At 37.5% G+C, this 18,856-nt stretch overlaps 3 protein-coding genes and 1 non-coding gene across 4 annotated transcripts; 3 read left to right on the top strand and 1 right to left on the bottom strand.

The window, feature by feature from the left end:
• The first annotated feature begins 137 nt into the window (after positions 1–137).
• Positions 138–4,312, top strand: LOC121756797 (subtilisin-like protease SBT5.3). Its single transcript, XM_042152190.1, has 11 exons — positions 138–336; positions 414–523; positions 612–709; positions 831–995; positions 1,442–1,550; positions 1,720–2,254; positions 2,430–2,527; positions 2,598–2,843; positions 2,916–3,030; positions 3,359–3,572; positions 3,650–4,312. Exons 1-11 carry the CDS (start codon positions 256–258, stop codon positions 4,183–4,185), a joined length of 2,307 nt encoding a protein of 768 aa, XP_042008124.1. The 5' UTR covers positions 138–255; the 3' UTR covers positions 4,186–4,312.
• A 679-nt stretch (positions 4,313–4,991) lies between these two features.
• Positions 4,992–11,471, top strand: LOC121759484 (protein VACUOLELESS1-like). The gene is made up of 15 exons (XM_042155080.1): positions 4,992–5,832; positions 5,985–6,275; positions 6,808–6,947; positions 7,574–7,679; positions 7,782–7,874; positions 8,038–8,127; positions 8,528–8,641; positions 8,804–8,911; positions 9,027–9,100; positions 9,190–9,244; positions 9,725–9,900; positions 10,052–10,181; positions 10,330–10,432; positions 10,889–10,986; positions 11,069–11,471. Exons 1-15 carry the CDS (start codon positions 5,053–5,055, stop codon positions 11,231–11,233), a joined length of 2,523 nt encoding a protein of 840 aa, XP_042011014.1. The 5' UTR covers positions 4,992–5,052; the 3' UTR covers positions 11,234–11,471.
• Positions 11,472–13,294: 1,823 nt separating this feature from the next.
• LOC121757312 (GDSL esterase/lipase At4g10955-like) lies at positions 13,295–15,274 on the top strand. The gene is made up of 2 exons (XM_042152855.1): positions 13,295–13,711; positions 14,068–15,274. The coding sequence occupies exons 1-2, from the start codon at positions 13,521–13,523 to the stop codon at positions 15,083–15,085; spliced, it is 1,209 nt and encodes a 402-aa protein (XP_042008789.1). The 5' UTR covers positions 13,295–13,520; the 3' UTR covers positions 15,086–15,274.
• A 449-nt stretch (positions 15,275–15,723) lies between these two features.
• Positions 15,724–15,796, bottom strand: TRNAR-ACG. The gene has a single exon. It is a non-coding gene; the product is annotated as a tRNA-Arg (tRNA).
• Between the last annotated feature and the right edge of the window lie 3,060 nt (positions 15,797–18,856).

Below are 18,856 nucleotides of genomic sequence, written 5' to 3'. Positions count from 1 at the left end.
ATCCAATTAAAGCTCCCCTCGTTTCGATCATTTCTTTAAAATGAAGTCAAACAATGATGGGTTTTCTTACCTTTTTGTTCCATGAAAGGTCAACACCTCAGCCTTCAAGAATCTTTTAAATAGCTGCTTCAACCACCAATACAAACTGCTCACCATCACTACACATTCTCCTACTTCAGTGGGAGCTAAGTGAGTGGAAAACTAAAATAAAAAATAAAAAATAAAAATAGAGTGTTATCACTAAAGTGAAGAGCAATGGCAATTAATAGAGCTCTTTATCTCCTCTCACTTGCTCTAATAACACTATTGCTTAGACCCACACTTGCCACCAAAAAGGTAAGCATTTACTAATTCTCTTCTCTGGTTAATAATAGAGCTTGATTTGATTTTTTTGTTTCTTGAATTTTGTCTAGTCCTACGTTGTGTATTTGGGAGCTCATTCACATGGAATAGGAGTCCAATCTCATGATTATGATGCTGTCACAGAGTCCCATTATCAGTTTCTTGGATCATTCCTTGGCAGGTTTGCAGAAATCAAGATTTGTGGGATTTTCGTGTGATAAAAATCCAATCTTTATGATAAAAATCTAATCTTGATTGATCCCATGTAGCTCTGGTAAGGCCAAAGATGCAATTTTCTACTCATACACTAAACACATCAATGGGTTTGCTGCAATCCTTGAAGATGAAGAAGCTTCTAGAATATCTAGTAAGAGTGAAAGTTAATTTTGTTTTGCAGTTCTTGTCTGATTGTATTTTGTTTTTTTGTTTGGAGTTCTAATTGTTTTTTTTTTTTTGTTTGGAGTTCTAATTGTTTTTTTTAATGTCAGAGCATCCCAAGGTTGTATCAGTGTTTCTGAATCAGGGGAAGAAGCTTCACACAACAAGGTCATGGGATTTTCTTGGGCTCGAAAGCAATGGCGAAATCCGAGTGGGCTCTCTGTGGGAGAAGGCTAGATTTGGGGAAGATACCATTATTGCAAATCTTGATACTGGTGAGTCTTGAAGCCTTATCTGGATCCATTTTTTTTATGACTAATGTTAGTTAAGTCAGTGTTTAGTTTGCTTTAATTATGAGGTTTGAATCTGTTAGGTTGTGGAATTATTTTATTGTTTTCTGCCATCTATCTTTGGAGCTTTGCTGCAGAGCATCATTGACTTATATGATTGTTTATAGCAATGTGGGGTTGTTGTGTTGAGCTAAAGAAGACATTTTTAGTTTATTCTTTTATTTTATTTGAGTTTGCTTCCCCATAATCAGAATCAGACAATAATTTTAGTAATTGTGATTAAAAAAAACACATTTTGTGAGTGTGGGAAGTGAGTATGGCTTTGCTGAGTGAAATGCTGCTAGAGGTATCAAGAATGAGGAAAATCGGGCCGTGTCTCGTTCGTTGTCATAGCTTCGTGTAGGGTCTAACCGTTGTGTGGTTGAAACAAGGTGTGTGGCCATCTTCAAAAAGCTTTAGTGATGAAGAATTGGGACCAGTTCCTTCAAAGTGGAGAGGAATTTGCCAAAATGATTTGGATGCCAGCTTTCTTTGCAACAGGTTACCATTTTCTAGCACCTTTATCTCATCCAACTTCTTACCAAATTCATCTTGTTGTCATGTGGAGACAGACACCACTTTGTCTGATTCTTCATTTAGTAGTTTCCATTTTCTGTTGGGAGTCTTTGGTGTTTAGTATAATAATTGTCAATTGATTGGAGCTGTGTAGGAAGCTGATTGGAGCAAGATACTTCAACAAGGGGTATAGTGCCGTTGCCGGCCCACTGAATTCCACGTTCACGAGCCCGAGGGACACGGAGGGGCACGGGTCCCACACGTTGTCGACGGCCGGTGGGAATTTTGTGGGCGGGGCGAGTGTTTTTGGGTATGGCAATGGGACAGCTAAAGGCGGGTCGCCAAGGGCTCGGGTGGCTGCTTACAAAGTGTGCTGGCCGCCTGTGGGGGGAAACGAGTGCTTCGATGCGGATATCCTGGCTGCTTTCGACACGGCCATACATGATGGGGTTGATGTTCTGTCTGTCTCTCTCGGAGGAGATCCTGTTCCGTTCTACAACGACAGCGTTGCTATAGGCTCGTTCCACGCAGCGAAGCATGGCATTGCGGTGGTCTGTTCGGCTGGGAATTCGGGGCCTAAACCTGGCACGGCTGCGAACCTTGCACCTTGGCAGATCACGGTTGGGGCGAGCACCATCGACCGCCAGTTCTCTAGCTTCGTCTCGCTAGGGAACGGAATGCGCTTCAAGGTATATAAGTCGGAACACAAACTTATATCAGTTCGCAAATGTATGAATATCATTTGGCATCACAAAACATATCATTTCCCTGATATTCATGAATCATGAATTATGTAATTCATACTGATATATTTTGTGATGTCAACTGATATTACATTAACATACGCATTTTATTGTTTCGAAGGGAGAGAGCCTTTCAGCTACGTCGTTGCCTCAGCACAAGGCGTATCCCGTCATCTCTGCTGCGTCGGCCAAACTTGCCAACGCGACAGCTGATGAGGCGTAAGTTACTTATATGCGGACGCTGAATGATAACCACTGCTGTTTGCTGATCAAGGATATGGTAATGTAGGTTGCTTTGCAAACCAGGAACTCTGGATCCTCGAAAGGCGAATGGGAAGATCGTGGTGTGTCTGCGGGGGGACAACGCGAGAGTCGACAAAGGCGAGCAGGCCGCCTTGGCCGGAGCAGTGGGGATGGTGCTGGCAAACAATGAGGCTTCTGGTAATGAAATCCTTGCTGATCCTCATGTTCTGCCTGCTTCACACATCATTTACTCTGATGGAGTCACTCTATTCTCCTACATCAATTCAACAAGGTTAGAAACACTGATCAATGATGAATCTAACTATGTCTGATCCTTATTCTTGGCACGGCGTTTAACTGTCAGGTCGCCCGTGGCTTACATTAGCAAACCAACGACTCAGCTAGGCGCGAAGCCTGCGCCTTTCATGGCAGCCTTCTCCTCTAAAGGGCCTAACACCATCACACCAGAAATCCTAAAGGTTTAGACTTTGGAATGCAATTATTGCACTTATCTTAACGAAACACTGATATACCGCACTTATCTTAATGGTACGAAACAAGATTTCGGTATGACCGTATTTCGTTAATGCCACCAAATCCTGTATACCATAAGTATGGTAAGGTAATACCAAACTTCAGTATGGTAAGTATTAAAAATTAACATATCAAAAAATCGGGTACGGTAATAGTATGATTATTTATTTATAATGACATTTTCGGTAATATATACCGTATAAGAATTTTGGTGAGGTACACCATACTGACCCATCCCAATGTACTTAACTTCGAAACACCGTTTGTTTTCAGCCGGATATCACTGCTCCGGGAGTAAGCATCATAGCCGCCTACACGGGGGCGCAGGGGCCAACCAATCAAGGCTTTGACACGAGGCGCGTCCTCTTCAACTCAGTGTCGGGGACCTCAATGTCGTGCCCCCACGTCTCCGGAGTAGTCGGCCTCTTGAAGACCCTCCACCCCAAATGGAGCCCTGCAGCCATCCGATCCGCCATCACAACAACAGGTAACAAATCAAAACAAACATGATTAGTAGCGAACCAAACCACATCAGCCCGTTACTCACTCTGTTTCCTCTTGCAGCAAGGACGCGCGACAACACGTTGAAGCCCATGACAAACGCGTCCCACGTCAAGGCCACGCCCTTCAGCTACGGAGGAGGCCACGTGCAGCCCAACCGCGCCATGGACCCCGGCCTAGTCTATGATCTATCCGTAAACGACTACTTGGACTTCCTCTGCGCCATCGGGTTCAACCAGACGCAGATGAAGCTCTTCTCGGAAGAGGCGTACGCGTGCACTAGAGCCGTTCGCCTCATCGACTTCAACTACCCTTCCATCACGGTCCCGTACCTCAATGGCTCGGTGACCGTGGCGAGAAGGGTGAAGAATGTGGGGTCCCCGGGCACCTACAGAGCCCGCGTGCGCAGCCCACGTGGCGTGTCGGTGAGGGTCGAGCCGGAGACGCTCGTGTTCGGGAGAGAAGGGGAGGAGAAGGCCTTTAGAGTGACACTGAGTGCTAAGAAGTATGGTGGTGTGAAGGACTATGTGTTTGGACAGCTGATATGGAGTGATGGAAGGCATTATGTTAGAAGTCCAATTGTTGTGAAACAAATCTAGTGAAATTACCAAATTTTTATTGAGAAATTCTTGCAACTTGAGCTTCAGGAGATTGATTCTTGCAAATCTGAATTGTAACTATTTTTATTTTTGCATTTAGTGAAAATCAAGGAGGGTATTTTAATTATTTAGAATTGTTCACTAGAGTACTTCCAAGGACATGATTGAATGACTTTCAAATTCTTCATATTTTTTGCTTTCACTGAATTTTGTGATTCATAAATTAGTAAAACAAATGCCTACCAGTATAGATTAATTTTTTTAAATGAAACAAAAAGGGTATATTTCGATTGTATCAATCCTAAATTTATAGTAGAAATGAAACTAAAATATCGACATTCGAAGAGAAGCCACTTTTCCTCGTGATTTATTATTTTTTTCACAATGTTTTTATGGTCATATAATATGAAATAATTTTTATAAGTATATTCTAAGTAATTTAACTTGATGAAATTAAAATTAGTAGTACTACTATAATTCAAATTAGTGATATTAATCTTGATCACTTTTGCTAATTAAATGTTAACTTTTGATTGGAATTATAAATTACAGTACCATTTTCGTATAGTATAAGTTATCATTTGATAGCGTTTCACAAGAATTTATTTGATAGTAATAAAGATTTTAAAAGTAGAAAAAATAGGTAAGTCGAAAGACCATGATTAAATTATCAGTATATCTCACATTGAGCTTGAAAAAAATAAATCAAACTCAATTTAATTTATCAATATTCAACTCTGTACTTTAATTCATAATTTATTTGATCAAAAGTAGTTATTTTATTTATAAAATTATTATCTGTATTTAACTGCTCTCTTCTTCTTCGTCACTCACTAACGGTTTTCTGCAATTCATCTCAAAATCGAGATGGCAGGAGTCACGGTAGCGGCGGAATGGCAGCTCCTCTACAATCGCTACTACCGGAAACCGGAGCTCTACCAGATGGAGTGGAAGCAAGTCGACCTCACGCGCAACAAAATCGCGTGCGCCCCCTTCGCCGGCCCCATCGCCGCCATCCGCGACGACGCCAAAATCGTCCACCTCTACGCCGAATCCGCCCTCCGCAAGCTCCGAATCTTTACCTCCTCCGGCCGCCTCACCGCCGAATCCGTCTGGCGCAACCCCGGCGGCCGCCTGATCGGAATGTTCTGGACCGACGACCTAACCCTAGCCTGCATCACGCAGGACGGTACCGTCTACTCCTACAGCGTCCACGCCGAGCTCCTTTCCACCTTCTCCCTCGGCAAGGAGTGCTTCAATTTCGACAACAGCGTCGTCGATTGCGTGTTTTGGGGGAACGGCGTCGTTTGCATCACCGAGGCGCTTGAGATTCTCGCGGTGCCGGATTTTAAGGCGCCGAGGGCGGTTAAATTGGCGGATTGTGGATTGGAGGAGCTGCCGCATTGTATGGCGGTGATTGAGCCAGGGTATGCAAAATCGGGGGGTGTGGAGGTGCTGCTAGGGGTTGGGGATCATGTGTTGCTGGTGGAGGAGGATGGAATTCAGCCGTTGGCGGCCGGAATTGGACCGCTGCAGAAGATGGTGTTGTCGAGGAAAGGGGAATTTGTTGCGTCCTTCACTCATGATGGAAGGCTTCTGGTTATGTCCTCTGATTTTTCCAAAGAGTTCATTGATTATACTTGTGAGGTACATTGTGCTCTGATAAGCATTTTCGTTTAGCTAATTCGGTGTAAATTCAATTGCAATAGATTTGTCTTTGTGTAGTTAATTCAATTGCAAATATGGAGTGTGAATTAATAGCTTTCACACAATTATACTATCACTTTCAACATTTTCAGTCAGCCCTCCCACCAGAACAACTAGCTTGGTGCGGATCGGATGCTGTGTTACTCTACTGGGAGGACATGTTGTTGATGGTGGGTCCCTATGAAGAGCCGGTACGGTACATTTATGATGAGCCAATTATTCTTATTCCAGAATGCGATGGGGTGCGTATATTATCTAACACAACCATGGAGTTTTTGCATCGAGTTCCAGACTCTACAGTATCAATCTTTCAGATTGGAAGCACATCACCTCCTGCTTTATTGTATGATGCCTTGGAGCATTTTGATAGGCGAAGTGCAAAGGTATTCGTCTTTAATTGCATTTTCTATTATACTGTATAAATTTGTTATATACAAACTTGTCTATTGCCTCAACTTTATATATGCCTGCATTCAGTGGAAACGTGGCACATTGAGGTTGTTAGAGTTAAGATAGTTGAAATGAAAAACTTAAATGACCAAAGTAGGAAAGGTTCCAAAATTTAGGTTCACACTTCAGAGTGAGCTTTTCTTTCTTTGCCACAGCAATTGTTTTACCTCCTCGAAGTTTTAAAATATGCCGACCTGATAAAAAGTTTAAAACTTGAAGCTATATTACTCCTCTCCTTTCCTACCTAGCCGATTTATAGAAATCATTGTACGCTATCCTGTTAGCCTCCCCTACACATTCACAATTAAGTTGATGTAATTTATATTGAGAAGATGAAAATTTGGATAAAAGATACATATATTAATGTTGAATATGGTAGTAGACTCATCAAAATTTGATAAGACTGGGATTGTATTCCAAAACTATGCAAAATTTTTTTGAATATTTATATTCTATTATTTGCAGGCTGCTGAGAACTTGAAATTAATCCACTCTTCATTGCCTGAAGCTGTTGAGTCTTGTATAGATGCTGCCGGCTATGAATTTGATATTTCACTGCAAAGGACACTATTGAGAGCTGCAAGTTATGGTCAAACCTTTTCTAGGTATATTTAGTGCTGAAATTTGCCTCCTATGAATGAAATTAAGGTTCTCCTTTTCCTATTCAAGTTGTGCTAATGACTAATTTTTATTAGATGATCTACTATTGCAATTGATATGTCAAGTAGTTCGATCTTCCAGGTGATTTGTGATCTTCATGTGCATTTTCATCATTTATTTGATTGTTTGTATTTATATGCAGAAGTTCATGATTTAAATATCTCGTTTTATAGATGAGTACTCAGTATCTATGTACAGGTCGAGGACACTGATTTCCATTCCTAATGTGAGGTGTTATCTTCTGCAATTGGTTAAGAAAGGATTGGAACTGAAATTCTGCTATTATATTGAGAATCTATTTTGGTTGATTTATAGAGTAGATGATAGTCTCAGAAAATCTTACAAATTATATTTCTTGTGCTCTACTTTTTCATATTTTTTACTCCATACCATCATAACGTATTGAAATTTGAATGAGTGAACTGAACATATATTGGTTTATGTGTTCCCGTAACTTGGACTTGGCTGTTGTAGTCTGAATTTGGTGTAGTAAATGGATTTTAATTCTCCAAAAAGCAATATCTTCTGTTTTCTTTTCATGTTATTGATATCCATTTGGCTTTTTTGGCAGCCATGTTCGACGTGACAGTGTACGAGAGATATGTCAGATGCTCCGTGTCTTAAATGCTGTACGTGATGTCGACATTGGAATTCCTCTAAGCCTTCAGCAGTACAAGGTGTTGGCATCTGAGTACCTTACGCTAAAATGTCATGTCCTGGCTTCTTACAAAATGCTAGTTTATTTATTTGCTTGTTTTTTTTTAAATGTTTCTTTGCAGTTACTTACTCCATCTGTTCTGATCAACCGTCTAATTAAAGCCCACAAACACCTTCTAGCTCTGCGACTATCAGAATACCTCGGCTTAAGCCAAGTAAGCTATCAACTTCTTGTAATGTAGTACTGTATATTTTTTTATAAGAAACAAAATTTATGGGTGGAAAGGAATAAGAGAACTATGAGGATAAAGAAATGCTCCTTAAAAAAGTAGTGAGCAAATTTGCAAAAGAAATCATTATAATTTGATGCTTGTATAGGAAGTTGTAATAATGCACTGGGCGTGTACAAAGATATCAGCTTCCGCAATGATTCCTGATGCCACTCTTCTTCAGATTCTACTTGACAAGGTCAGTTTTTCAGTAGTCTATGTTTTAGTTATTTCCCCACAAAAACATGATCATAAGAATCTTTCATGGCATTAACATATACTCTGTACCTATTCTGTCGTTTTACTTGTAAGGAGGTTCTTAGATTGCATCTTGTTACATAGAGTAGTGCTAAAGGAATTATTCAATATTTCCAACCATCCAACCTACTGACCCAAAGTTTCATGATTAGTTTCTTTACCCTGATTGTTGGCTGCCAGATGTAAGAACATATAGTTAGTTTTGCAGCAACTTCACTACATATCTTGGGTTAAGTATACTAACTGTAGCTTGAAGATATGCAGAGGAATATCTTATTTATTTGCACTACTTGTTTGGTTGCAAAATGTTTTGCCTAATATAATTATCTATTAGATCTCAGTTGAAGATATGCAAAGGAATATCTTATGCAGCTGTTGCTGCTCATGCTGATAAGCGTGGCCGCAGGAAATTAGCTGCTATGCTAGTTGAACATGAGCTGTGCTCCTCTAAACAGGTAGAGTTTTGAGTTATTTTTTCCCTATTCCCTTCTGTATGCCATATTCCTTCATTACGTGTGTATAGAGACATGATTACATATTGGCTTGATATCGTCTGTCATTAAAGCTACTTGTTTGACAGTCTTAAGAAACACCTATATGACGTATCTGTATGTCAGATCCCTCTCTTGCTAAGTATTGGGGAAGAATATTCAGCACTTGTGAAGGCTACCGAAAGTGGAGACACTGATCTTGTTTATCTTGTCATGTTTCATATCTGGAAGAAGGTGTAGTATTGTTTAAGATTAATATTCTCACACATCTATACAGGAGCAAGCTCTTATATATGCTTACATGAATTCTTGGTCAAAGTTTATTGATTCACAAACTGCAAAATTTCAGAGTTCGCCAATGGAGTTTTTTTCAACAATACAGGCTAGACCTCTTGCACGTGATCTGTTTATCAAATACGCTCGGTAGGCAAAGTACTTATCCTCCCAAATGCCACGTGGAAGGGAAGAAATTTGTTTCATTAATGCAGGATATCTTTTTGATCTTCTTCCAGGTGTTACAAGCATGAGTTCTTGAAGGACTTCTTTCTATCCACTGGGCAACTCCAGGTTAATTAACACTAACCTGATTCATTTGGTTTTTCCCTACATTCATATTATATTCACATTTACCTGATCCGTGGGGTCTCTTTTCGTCACTCGTTATTTCAAATTATTATTATTATTATTATTATTATTATTATTATTATTATTATTATTATTATTATTATTATTATCAAGCTGACTTGTACTGTAGAAGAAACCTGATACTATGGCTTGTCTTTCAAAACTTCAATTCCTATTGCTTCTGTCATTTCAGTTTTCTAATTCCATGATACCGGAAATATATTTTCTGGAGTTTCAATAGTCTTTGGAATGACTTAGATATTTGCATTTTTGCACCATTCTCTTGCTGCCTATTGCAGTTTTTCTGTTTGGAAGATGGTATTTAGATGATGTTTTTCACAGATCTTTATCGATCCTAAGGCCCAACCTTTTGCCTCTTCTCTTTATAACATTTGTTGCAATAAAAGGTTTTATATTTTGCAGGAGGTAGCTTATCTCTTGTGGAAAGAATCGTGGGAACTTGCAAAAGATCCAAGGGCCAAAGGATCATCTTTTGGTGCACGCATAAAACTAATCGAAAAAGCTAGCAATCTTTTTGCGGAATCAAATGAACATATGTTTGAGTCCAACGCAGCTGAGGAACATGCCAAACTGTTAAGGTAATTGTTGTGTTGTGGCCCTTACGGGCTTGTGACATTTAGAACATGATTTTGTTCTTCTTTGATCCTCTTCCCCGCAATCCTATCTAATCCCTTCAATTTTTTTTTCTATTTCTACTTTAATGAACCATGCATAGTTTTTTATTTGCAGAATTCAACGTGAATTAGAGATAACAACAAAACAGGCTATTTTTCTGGATTCAAGTGTCAGCGACACAATTCGAACATGCATTGTTCTGGGAAATCATCGTGCTGCAAATAAAGTTAGAGCTGAATTTAAGGTTTGTATAATCCACATATTTCCCTGCTGGACATAAAGTAACAATGATTCATGCTTAGCCGTTTTAGGCATACTCTTGCATTTTCATAGATGGGTATGATTTTTATTCACACAATTAATATTTTTTGAAATACATGAATATGATTCAGGTTGCTGACAAGCGATGGTATTGGCTTAAATGCTTTGCTCTGGCAACAATCCAAGACTGGGATGCGCTGGAAAAATTTTCGAAAGAGAAGAGACCACCAATTGGTCAGTGTTATGCGCTCGCAGTTTATATTTTATGTTCAATTTTTCTTATCTTCATCTTATTTTGGTATTCTTTTCTCTGTTTTTCCATCTGTTATCTTCAGTATTTTGCATAATGATAATAAACTTGGCATCGTAAGATATGATAACCTTTCCAATGCCAAGACACAGGTCGATTAGATTGACGATCTTTTTCTTTGTGCCTTCTGGCTTCACAAGTTACTTCGATACTAAGCTTGTTTTCAGTGCAGTTTGACTGATGGACACAGATTCTGCTGGTGATGCATATTGCGACTTTGCTTGCTTTTGTAAACGAAAGGCTAACGAGAAATAACTAGCACGACATTAACTTCCATATCTTGTGCTAGTATTTCATTTTTTTTACTCAATTACTAAACTTGAATCTTTTTCTAGTTAGTTCCTTTTCATGTTAGTAACATATAGTTACATCGTCTCTAGGTTATCGTCCATTTGTGGAAGCTTGCATTGACGCGGGTAAGAAAGATGAAGCACTGAAGTACATACCGAAGCTTTCAGATCTGGGAGAGAGAGCTGAAGTAACTAAACTAGCATGCAATTTTCACTTAGTTTTTTGTGTCTTCTCTTTCACTAGCTGAATGTGCTGTAACTGGCAAACAGGCTTTCGCTAAAATCGGGATGGCCAGGGAAGCTGCAGATGCAGCATCTCAGTCCAGGGATAGCGAACTGCTAGCGAGATTCAGACAGTCGTTTTCACAAAATGCTGGAGGTTCTTCGATCTTTGATGCTCTTCGCGACCGCTTATTGTTCCAAGCTCTCTCTTAGTGTTGTTTGCTCATTTTTGTATTGTGATTCAGTTTCAAGGCGTAGGTAGGAAAGCTTGAAACTCAATGCAGTTATCTCATATTCATATAGAAGTTGGCAAGACTGATTTTTCACTTGCCACTTTTTTATTCTAATAAACGAATGATTAGAGATAAGCATCTTGAGGCCAGTGGCAGATCCAGGATTTTTAATTCGGGGGTACGACATATACATTGAAACTTTAAACTTTGATCGATCACTTTTCTTCCATTTTATTAGTTTTTATATGAATATTTTTATTAATTATAAATTATTTATATAGATATAAATATACTAATTACATAATAAAAAAATACTAAATCTTTTGAACATAAATTATTTGAATAAAGTTAAACTATTTCTAAAAAATAAAAAAAATATAATCACTAAACAATTGATAAATTATTTGTAATCGTATATAAATAGGAATATAATAATGATTCAAGAAAAATTCAGTTCTTTTCAAAACAAAAGAAATTTTATCATAACTATAAATACTGCAAAGTCGAATATAGATAAAAATAATATTTTCAAAATAAATAACAATATAATAACTATTCCACAAATAGAAAGTAGATTAATGAATTAAATGCAGTAGAAAAAAAGGAATACTACTACTTACTACCATCTAAATAAAATACAAGAAAATGAAATGCAAGAAGGACAATAAATAAAATGCAAGAAAACCAAAATATTATGCAATTGCCGAGATTCAAACCCTGATTGTTATTGAAGAGAACAAGCAACGCTCTACCGCTGAACTACTTAGCTTCATTTGAAATAACATTACAATATATAGTTAACATATCAAGTTTTGGGGATACAGTTGTACCCCTTGTCCTACACTGGGTCCGCCAGTGCTTGAGGCCACAATGGCATCACTACTTGAATATACCACAAAATTTTGAGTTTATACCACAAAGATTCTCATCTTCATGTGACTATGAAAATAGTGCACTATAATTAGTTAGCTACCAAGTTTACCTACAATGCCTCAATGATTATCAATATAGTAGTATTTCCTTAGTTTTATTCAAAGTGGCACATTATTTTAGCATTGTATCATTCAAAATGACACAACTTAAAAAAAGAAAAGAAAACATGACTATCGTTTAACTTTATTATCTCTCTTTAACACAATAAACATAATGCATAAAACTATATGCCGACTCACTTTACATAAGATGCAGACATGTCTTCGATACACCAAAAGTAAATTGGGTGAGAGTGATGAATATCGTGAGACACAATGTAATCTTAGCATTGTGGAGTCAACCAAAATACATTGTCACAATCCAACTTTTTGAGTAAAAGAACAATCAAATTAGAGATAGGAATAAACATAATTTCTACACTCTAGTTCGGTTTCCAGTTACAGAACCGAACTGAAAAATCAAAACTGAACTGAATTATATAAAATCCAAAATCTGAACTATAAAAATCGATATGGACTGAAAAAGCAAAATTGCACAATATATCCAAAAAATTAAAAAAATTAAAAATATATAAATTAATTTTCTATAATCAACACAAAAATGATAGCGTATCCAAACAATTAAAATCTTTATAAAATCTAAGCATTATTACATTATTAATATAAATCAACACAACTAGAGTTTGTTTGTAGGTATAATTTACTAGTCATATGGAGTAATAATAAAAAAATTCAATTTTTCGATATTTTGATATTTTTTTCCGTCAGAACCCAACCAATCAAAATTAATCAAAAGTTTAAACCGAACTGAACAAAAAATATCGAACCGAATTTTAATTTTCAGTTTGGTTTGGATTACATATTCGATTTTCGGTTATTTTGCTCTCGTCGAGTGGGAACTGAACAGAGTCCGGAGAGGAGGATAGTATAGTAGTGCATATTGAATTTTTTGAAGAATGAATGACAAAAATACCCTTGGATGCATTTTCCTTAGCCGTGTTGGAATCCATGAACTAAATCCAGCGCACATACGGCTTACGTTAGCATCCACCTGGAAACCAACGAGCACGAAATATGACCGTTACACATCTGAAACTCCCACCCTTCCTTATTCAAAAGCATCCCATTTTTAAATTAAGCAATTATGGCTTTAGATTTTCCCCCAAATCTAACGCAATAAATCCTCATCCCTCACTCCCAACATTCAACCATGCTTTAACACAATTTTCCATTCAATCTTCCTTTTTCCATCTTTACGCATTCCAATTCTTTCCCTGTGTTAGCAGATTCAGGAGCTGTGTTGTTTTCGTTTAGCGTTAGAGATCGATAGAGGGAATGGCGAAGAAAGGCGCAGAGGAGGTGAAAAGCGAGGTTTTGCAGGTGGTGGAGGAAGCAGGAGGAGACCTCGATTGCGCGAATCAATTAGAGCTTCAAACTCAACCACAGCAGCATCCTTACGCGTTTCATGTATCTGGACCGCGCAATGTTCCTACCATAAACTGGAGGGATCTCATCAATTCCACTTGGTAACCGAGATTCATCTTCCCCTTTGTTGAATTTTCGTTTTGATTGCAATGTTTGAATTAGCGTTCTGCCAATTTCTCGTTTGTGTGCTGAAATTAGGGATTTACTCATCTGTGCTGTGGCTGTATAAATTGATGAATTGTACTCTCTTTTTCTGTAGCTGAATCTCTCTTGCTTGGTTCAGTGAGGAATTTGAAAACTTAGGTTGAAAGTAGATTGAATCACAGATACCTAAATTCAAGTCAGATCTGTTGTATTTTGAAATTTTGATATAAATGCATAAATTCAAGTGTAATTAATCGGGAATTTGGAGGATTTCAGCTTATTTTTCTTCTCTAACACGGATTGAATCAAACAGGAAGGATGGGAAGTATAAAAGGACTGTGATTGCTTGCTTCATACAAGCAGTTTACTTGCTTGAACTGGACAGGCAAGATAGCCGAAGCGACGAGACCGGTCTTGCCCCTAAGTGGTGGACGCCTTTCAAGTACAAGCTGGTCGAGACGCTGATAGACGAGAGAGATGGATCGATATTCGGGGCGATACTAGAATGGGACCGAGCAGCTGCATTGGCGGATTTCGTGCTCCTGAGGCCCAAAGGTGCACCGAGGGCTGTTCTGGTGCTCAGGGGGACTCTGCTGAAGAGCCCCACAATCAGGCGAGACATAGAGGATGATCTCCGTTTCTTGGCCTGGGAGAGCCTCAAGGGGTCGGTGAGATTCAGCTGTGCGTTGAAGGCGCTGAGATCCATCTCAGATAAGTACGGGAGCAGCAATGTGTGTATTGCAGGGCACTCTTTAGGTGCTGGCTTTGCTCTCCAAGTCGGGAAGGCTCTAGCTAAAGAAGGCATGTTTGTGGAGGCGCATTTGTTCAATCCCCCATCGCTGTCGCTGGCTTCGAGCCTGAGGAACATGGGGGAGAAGGCTGGGGTGATGTGGAAGAGGGTCAGGGCGATGCTGCCCTCGAGGAGCGCGGGTGATGATGGTGTCGAGGAGGTGCAATCATCGGTCACGTTGGGATCAAAGCAATGGGTGCCTCATTTGTATGTGAACAACAGTGACTACATCTGCTGCTACTATAGTGATAATAATCCGGTTGGGGCAGAGGGGAGTGGTGGTGATAATGGTGATAAGGAGAATGCGAAGCCACTGGAGACAAACACGAACACGCCATGTGCGGCTAAGCTCTTCGTGTTCTCAAAGGGGAAGCAGAAGTTCATGGAGGCGCACGGGTTGGAGCAATGGTGGTCGGATGATTTGGAGCTGCAAATGGCTGTTAACAATAGTAAACTGATCAGCCGGCAGCTCAAGTCGTTGTATAGTGCCCCAGCGACGACGCAGCAGTCACCGGCCAAGAGGCCGGCGGCGGCCATGTGAAACTGTGATTAGATTTAGTTTTATTTTCAAGAATTTGATCATACAAAGTTCCTCAAAGGGAACTGAGAAATGAAAAAAGTTTGTGTTGAATGATCTGATGATTATCTCACATTTGTTTTCTGGTTATTACTGTAATAAATATTTGATTCATTTGATTATATATGTATATCAGTTTCATTTTTCTTTTTATGGAAATTATTTGTTTCTTGTTTCTCGTTGCATTTCAAATAGAATGGTTTGGTTGAAATAGTGGAGACACAGAAATTAATGGAAATTCAAAAGAAATGGTTTAATGAAGTTTTTTTTGTTGAAATAGACACTTGCGGATTCAACTTGAAATAAAATAAGTCTGTTTTTCTTAATGAAAACAAAATAATAGCCACAAACTTAATAGTAGTAATATATAGACAAACTAGTCACTCTTATAAGAATAGCCTTCAGAAAATAATTCACATATTTACTTTGATGGAATAATCAATGAGATAAATAGTTGGGGGGAAATAAACGAAGATGCAAAAATGATAATTCAGTTGAAATAATAGTTGGTTGAAAATAAATGAAGATTCAATAATAATGAATTAAGAAAAAAAAATAAATGAAGATTCAAAATTAAAACCAAATAATGAGAAAAAATGAAACGACTCTGCTGGGGATCGAACCCAGAATCTCTGGTTCCGTAGACCAGCGCCTTATCCATTGGGCCACAGAGTCCTTCTTGATACTCATCGGCTATGTTGTTACTAATACACAGGATAAATCTAAATCTCCAATTTTGGGCTATATGAGTATTATTATCCCCCCAAAAATAAATTGATGTTCCATTCCTTGTTTTTATTAAATGGAAAAGGTATTTTTTTTCAAATGCTAGATAAAAATGTTCTTCCGGTGCTTAAAGTAGAATATAAACGTGTGCATTCGCACTCGCACAGACATATACCTCTGGTTTGCGTACTTTTTGTACGCAAACCAGAACCGTTTTGACGATGGCATTATTGTAAGTCTGTGGACCTGTGGCTATTGCTGTATTTTCACTAAGAAAAATCGACTATTTATAATTTTGCTTCCCAATCTGCATGACGTTTCTTGAATATTAACAAGTGGAGTATTAATTAATTTACTAATTGACATTTTGATTAACTTGCTGTACAAACCACGTAGCAAATTTGATTTATATATCAGGGAATTTATTTTAATACTACTAAAAGTATGTATATCATCCTCTAATATTCTTTTCATTTATTTTATTTTATTAGTGTTTCACGTTGTGCAACAAACACCAACAATACAAAACCATTTCCAAGTTTCCAACAACAAATTATGCAATCAGTTACAAATTTGTAGTATGAGATTTTGAAAAACATCATGTTATTGCATGTAATAACTTCTTCACTTGAATTTCCTAGCTTGCAATAAACCTTCAAAATAAACATACATGTAAACATAAGGAACAAAAACCAACTAAATTTACAAATAATATGAAAAAAAACTATTCACAATAGACAATTTATTATCAACATATAAGGAGTATCAAAATATACAAAATCTTACAACCCTAATCTCCTACTAGCTTCCTCTACATATACATAATACAAAATACACAACGCATATATACATATATTATAAGCTATATACATATATATATGTTCATGATCATGATCATGATCATGATCAAATCAAGCCAGAAAAATCATAATCATATGTGCAAAACTCTTGCTGAATGTTGGCATAAGAGCAAGAATCAAAACCATTAAAATTGGAACAATTGATGGAATCAATCCCCATCAAAATCTCCTCCAAATCCACAACCTGCGACGCGAAATCGAAACCATAATAATCCGAACAATCGAGCGGCCTCAAATCCGGGGACCCCTCCACCGGCGTGCTGAAGCAAGACGAGTCAAACGACACGTCCCGGTATGCATGGGGCGGAGGAGGAGAGGCGGAGGAGTTGATTTGCGGTGGTGGAGACGAGGCGATGGCGTTGCCGGTGAGTTGTTGGACGAGGCTCTTGAAGTTGGATGAGTCCGTGATGAAGACTTTGGGCTTCAACATCTTCATCAAGGTGTTGTTGCTTTGCTGCTTTTTCTCTTGCTTTGTTAATGGAGATGATGATTGCTTTGATTTCTTCCCCATTTTCTTGATTTTGGAGATTGATGGAAGAAAAGTAGGTTGTTTGGATTTGGAGATTTTAGGCTACTTTGCTTAGTAACGGAGGATACAAGGTGGTGATGATATATATGGACTAGCTGTATTTTATTTTATTTTATTTGGGAAAAAAAATGTAGAGATCATCACTAGCAAGTAATTAAGATGCTGAAAATGATGTTTATTTATGGCTATATTGATGATATGCTGAGATTTGTAGCTACGTTGATAGAAAGCTTTTGCATCACAATTCACGCAAAATATAAAAAATGAACGGTTTTAATGGTAAAAATAATTGCATATTTTGAGTTTGGAATTTTGAAACGGTATTTTCCCTTATGTTTTGAGGTGTTGATAGAAGATTTTGCATGACGATTCACACGGAATATCAAAAATTGACGGTTTTAATGGTAAAATTAATTTTATGTGTATGCGATATTGAATTCATTAACCCTAATTGTGAATTAGTATAGAGTTTTACAAAATCAAACATTCTTCATGAAATTATTAGGCTATTTAAACGACTTTTTAGCGTAAAAATCTTTTAAAATATAAGGTTTTTAAACGACTTATATTCCGCTAATTGATGTTGTTTAATTAAGGTTTTTAAAGTCGTTATATTCCTCTAATTGATGTCGTTTTGTAGAGATGCAAAATTTGGTGTGTGGACATGAAGGTTAATTCTTGAAGCTGAGGTTGTGGGAAATTACAAAATATCCTAAAAATAGTTTATTTAATTTGTATGGTGTGAGGTAGACCAACATCTAAGGCACGCTGATAAAACTATTCACTACATTGTCCATTTTCACACACACATCCACATGGATGTGTGCGTTTGTTTGTTTCAGATGAGACAGAAAATTTTTACAGTTTTATATTGGGAAATAAATTATGAATTTAATAGGGGATTTATTTTTAATAATTAAAAACATGTATATAGAAATTTTAGTTTGTTCACTTTATTATTATTTTTTTATATGTGACTCATTCTTTTATGGTTTGGGAATTATTTAATAATAAAAAGTGTATATATAGATATTTTGATGCTCATTAGGTGTGAAATGTGAAAAATTAACGAACTAGTCATCAGGAATAATAGTAACATTATATGAAGATAATGATCATGATAATAATAAAGAAGAGGAAAGTTTTTTTACCTAACAAAGACAAATAGTTAAATTATAAATATTAGTCTATTCAATTAGGTATATAAAAACAGTATCCAAATCTAGAATTTTGGCGTTGGCTGTCTTTCTATTATTAATATAGCCGTTTTCACACACCATTATTCCATATAATTCGGCGTTTCATTAATTTGAAAGCAACATTTTACTAAAATATATTAATGTCGATTTGATTACTACATGAATAATATACTAGTACTATATACTCACCCCGTCCACGAAAAAACAGTCTCATTTTGTCATTTTAGAGTGTGCACGGTAGTCTCATTTCGAAAATGGAATTTTCTCTTATACTTTACCTACTTTTTCTTCTTATCTCTCTCTTATTTTTTTCATCTGTTTCACTTACTTTTCTCTTTCCCTTTTTTACACTATCTTTTACTTTACCAAAATCTGTTTAAAACTCATGCCATCCACAAATATGATTATTATTTTTTTAGAT

Source organism: Salvia splendens, chromosome 12 (genome assembly GCF_004379255.2).
Source record: "Salvia splendens isolate huo1 chromosome 12, SspV2, whole genome shotgun sequence".
NCBI lineage: Eukaryota > Viridiplantae > Streptophyta > Magnoliopsida > Lamiales > Lamiaceae > Salvia > Salvia splendens.
This window is presented reverse-complemented; position numbering and strand designations above follow the sequence as displayed.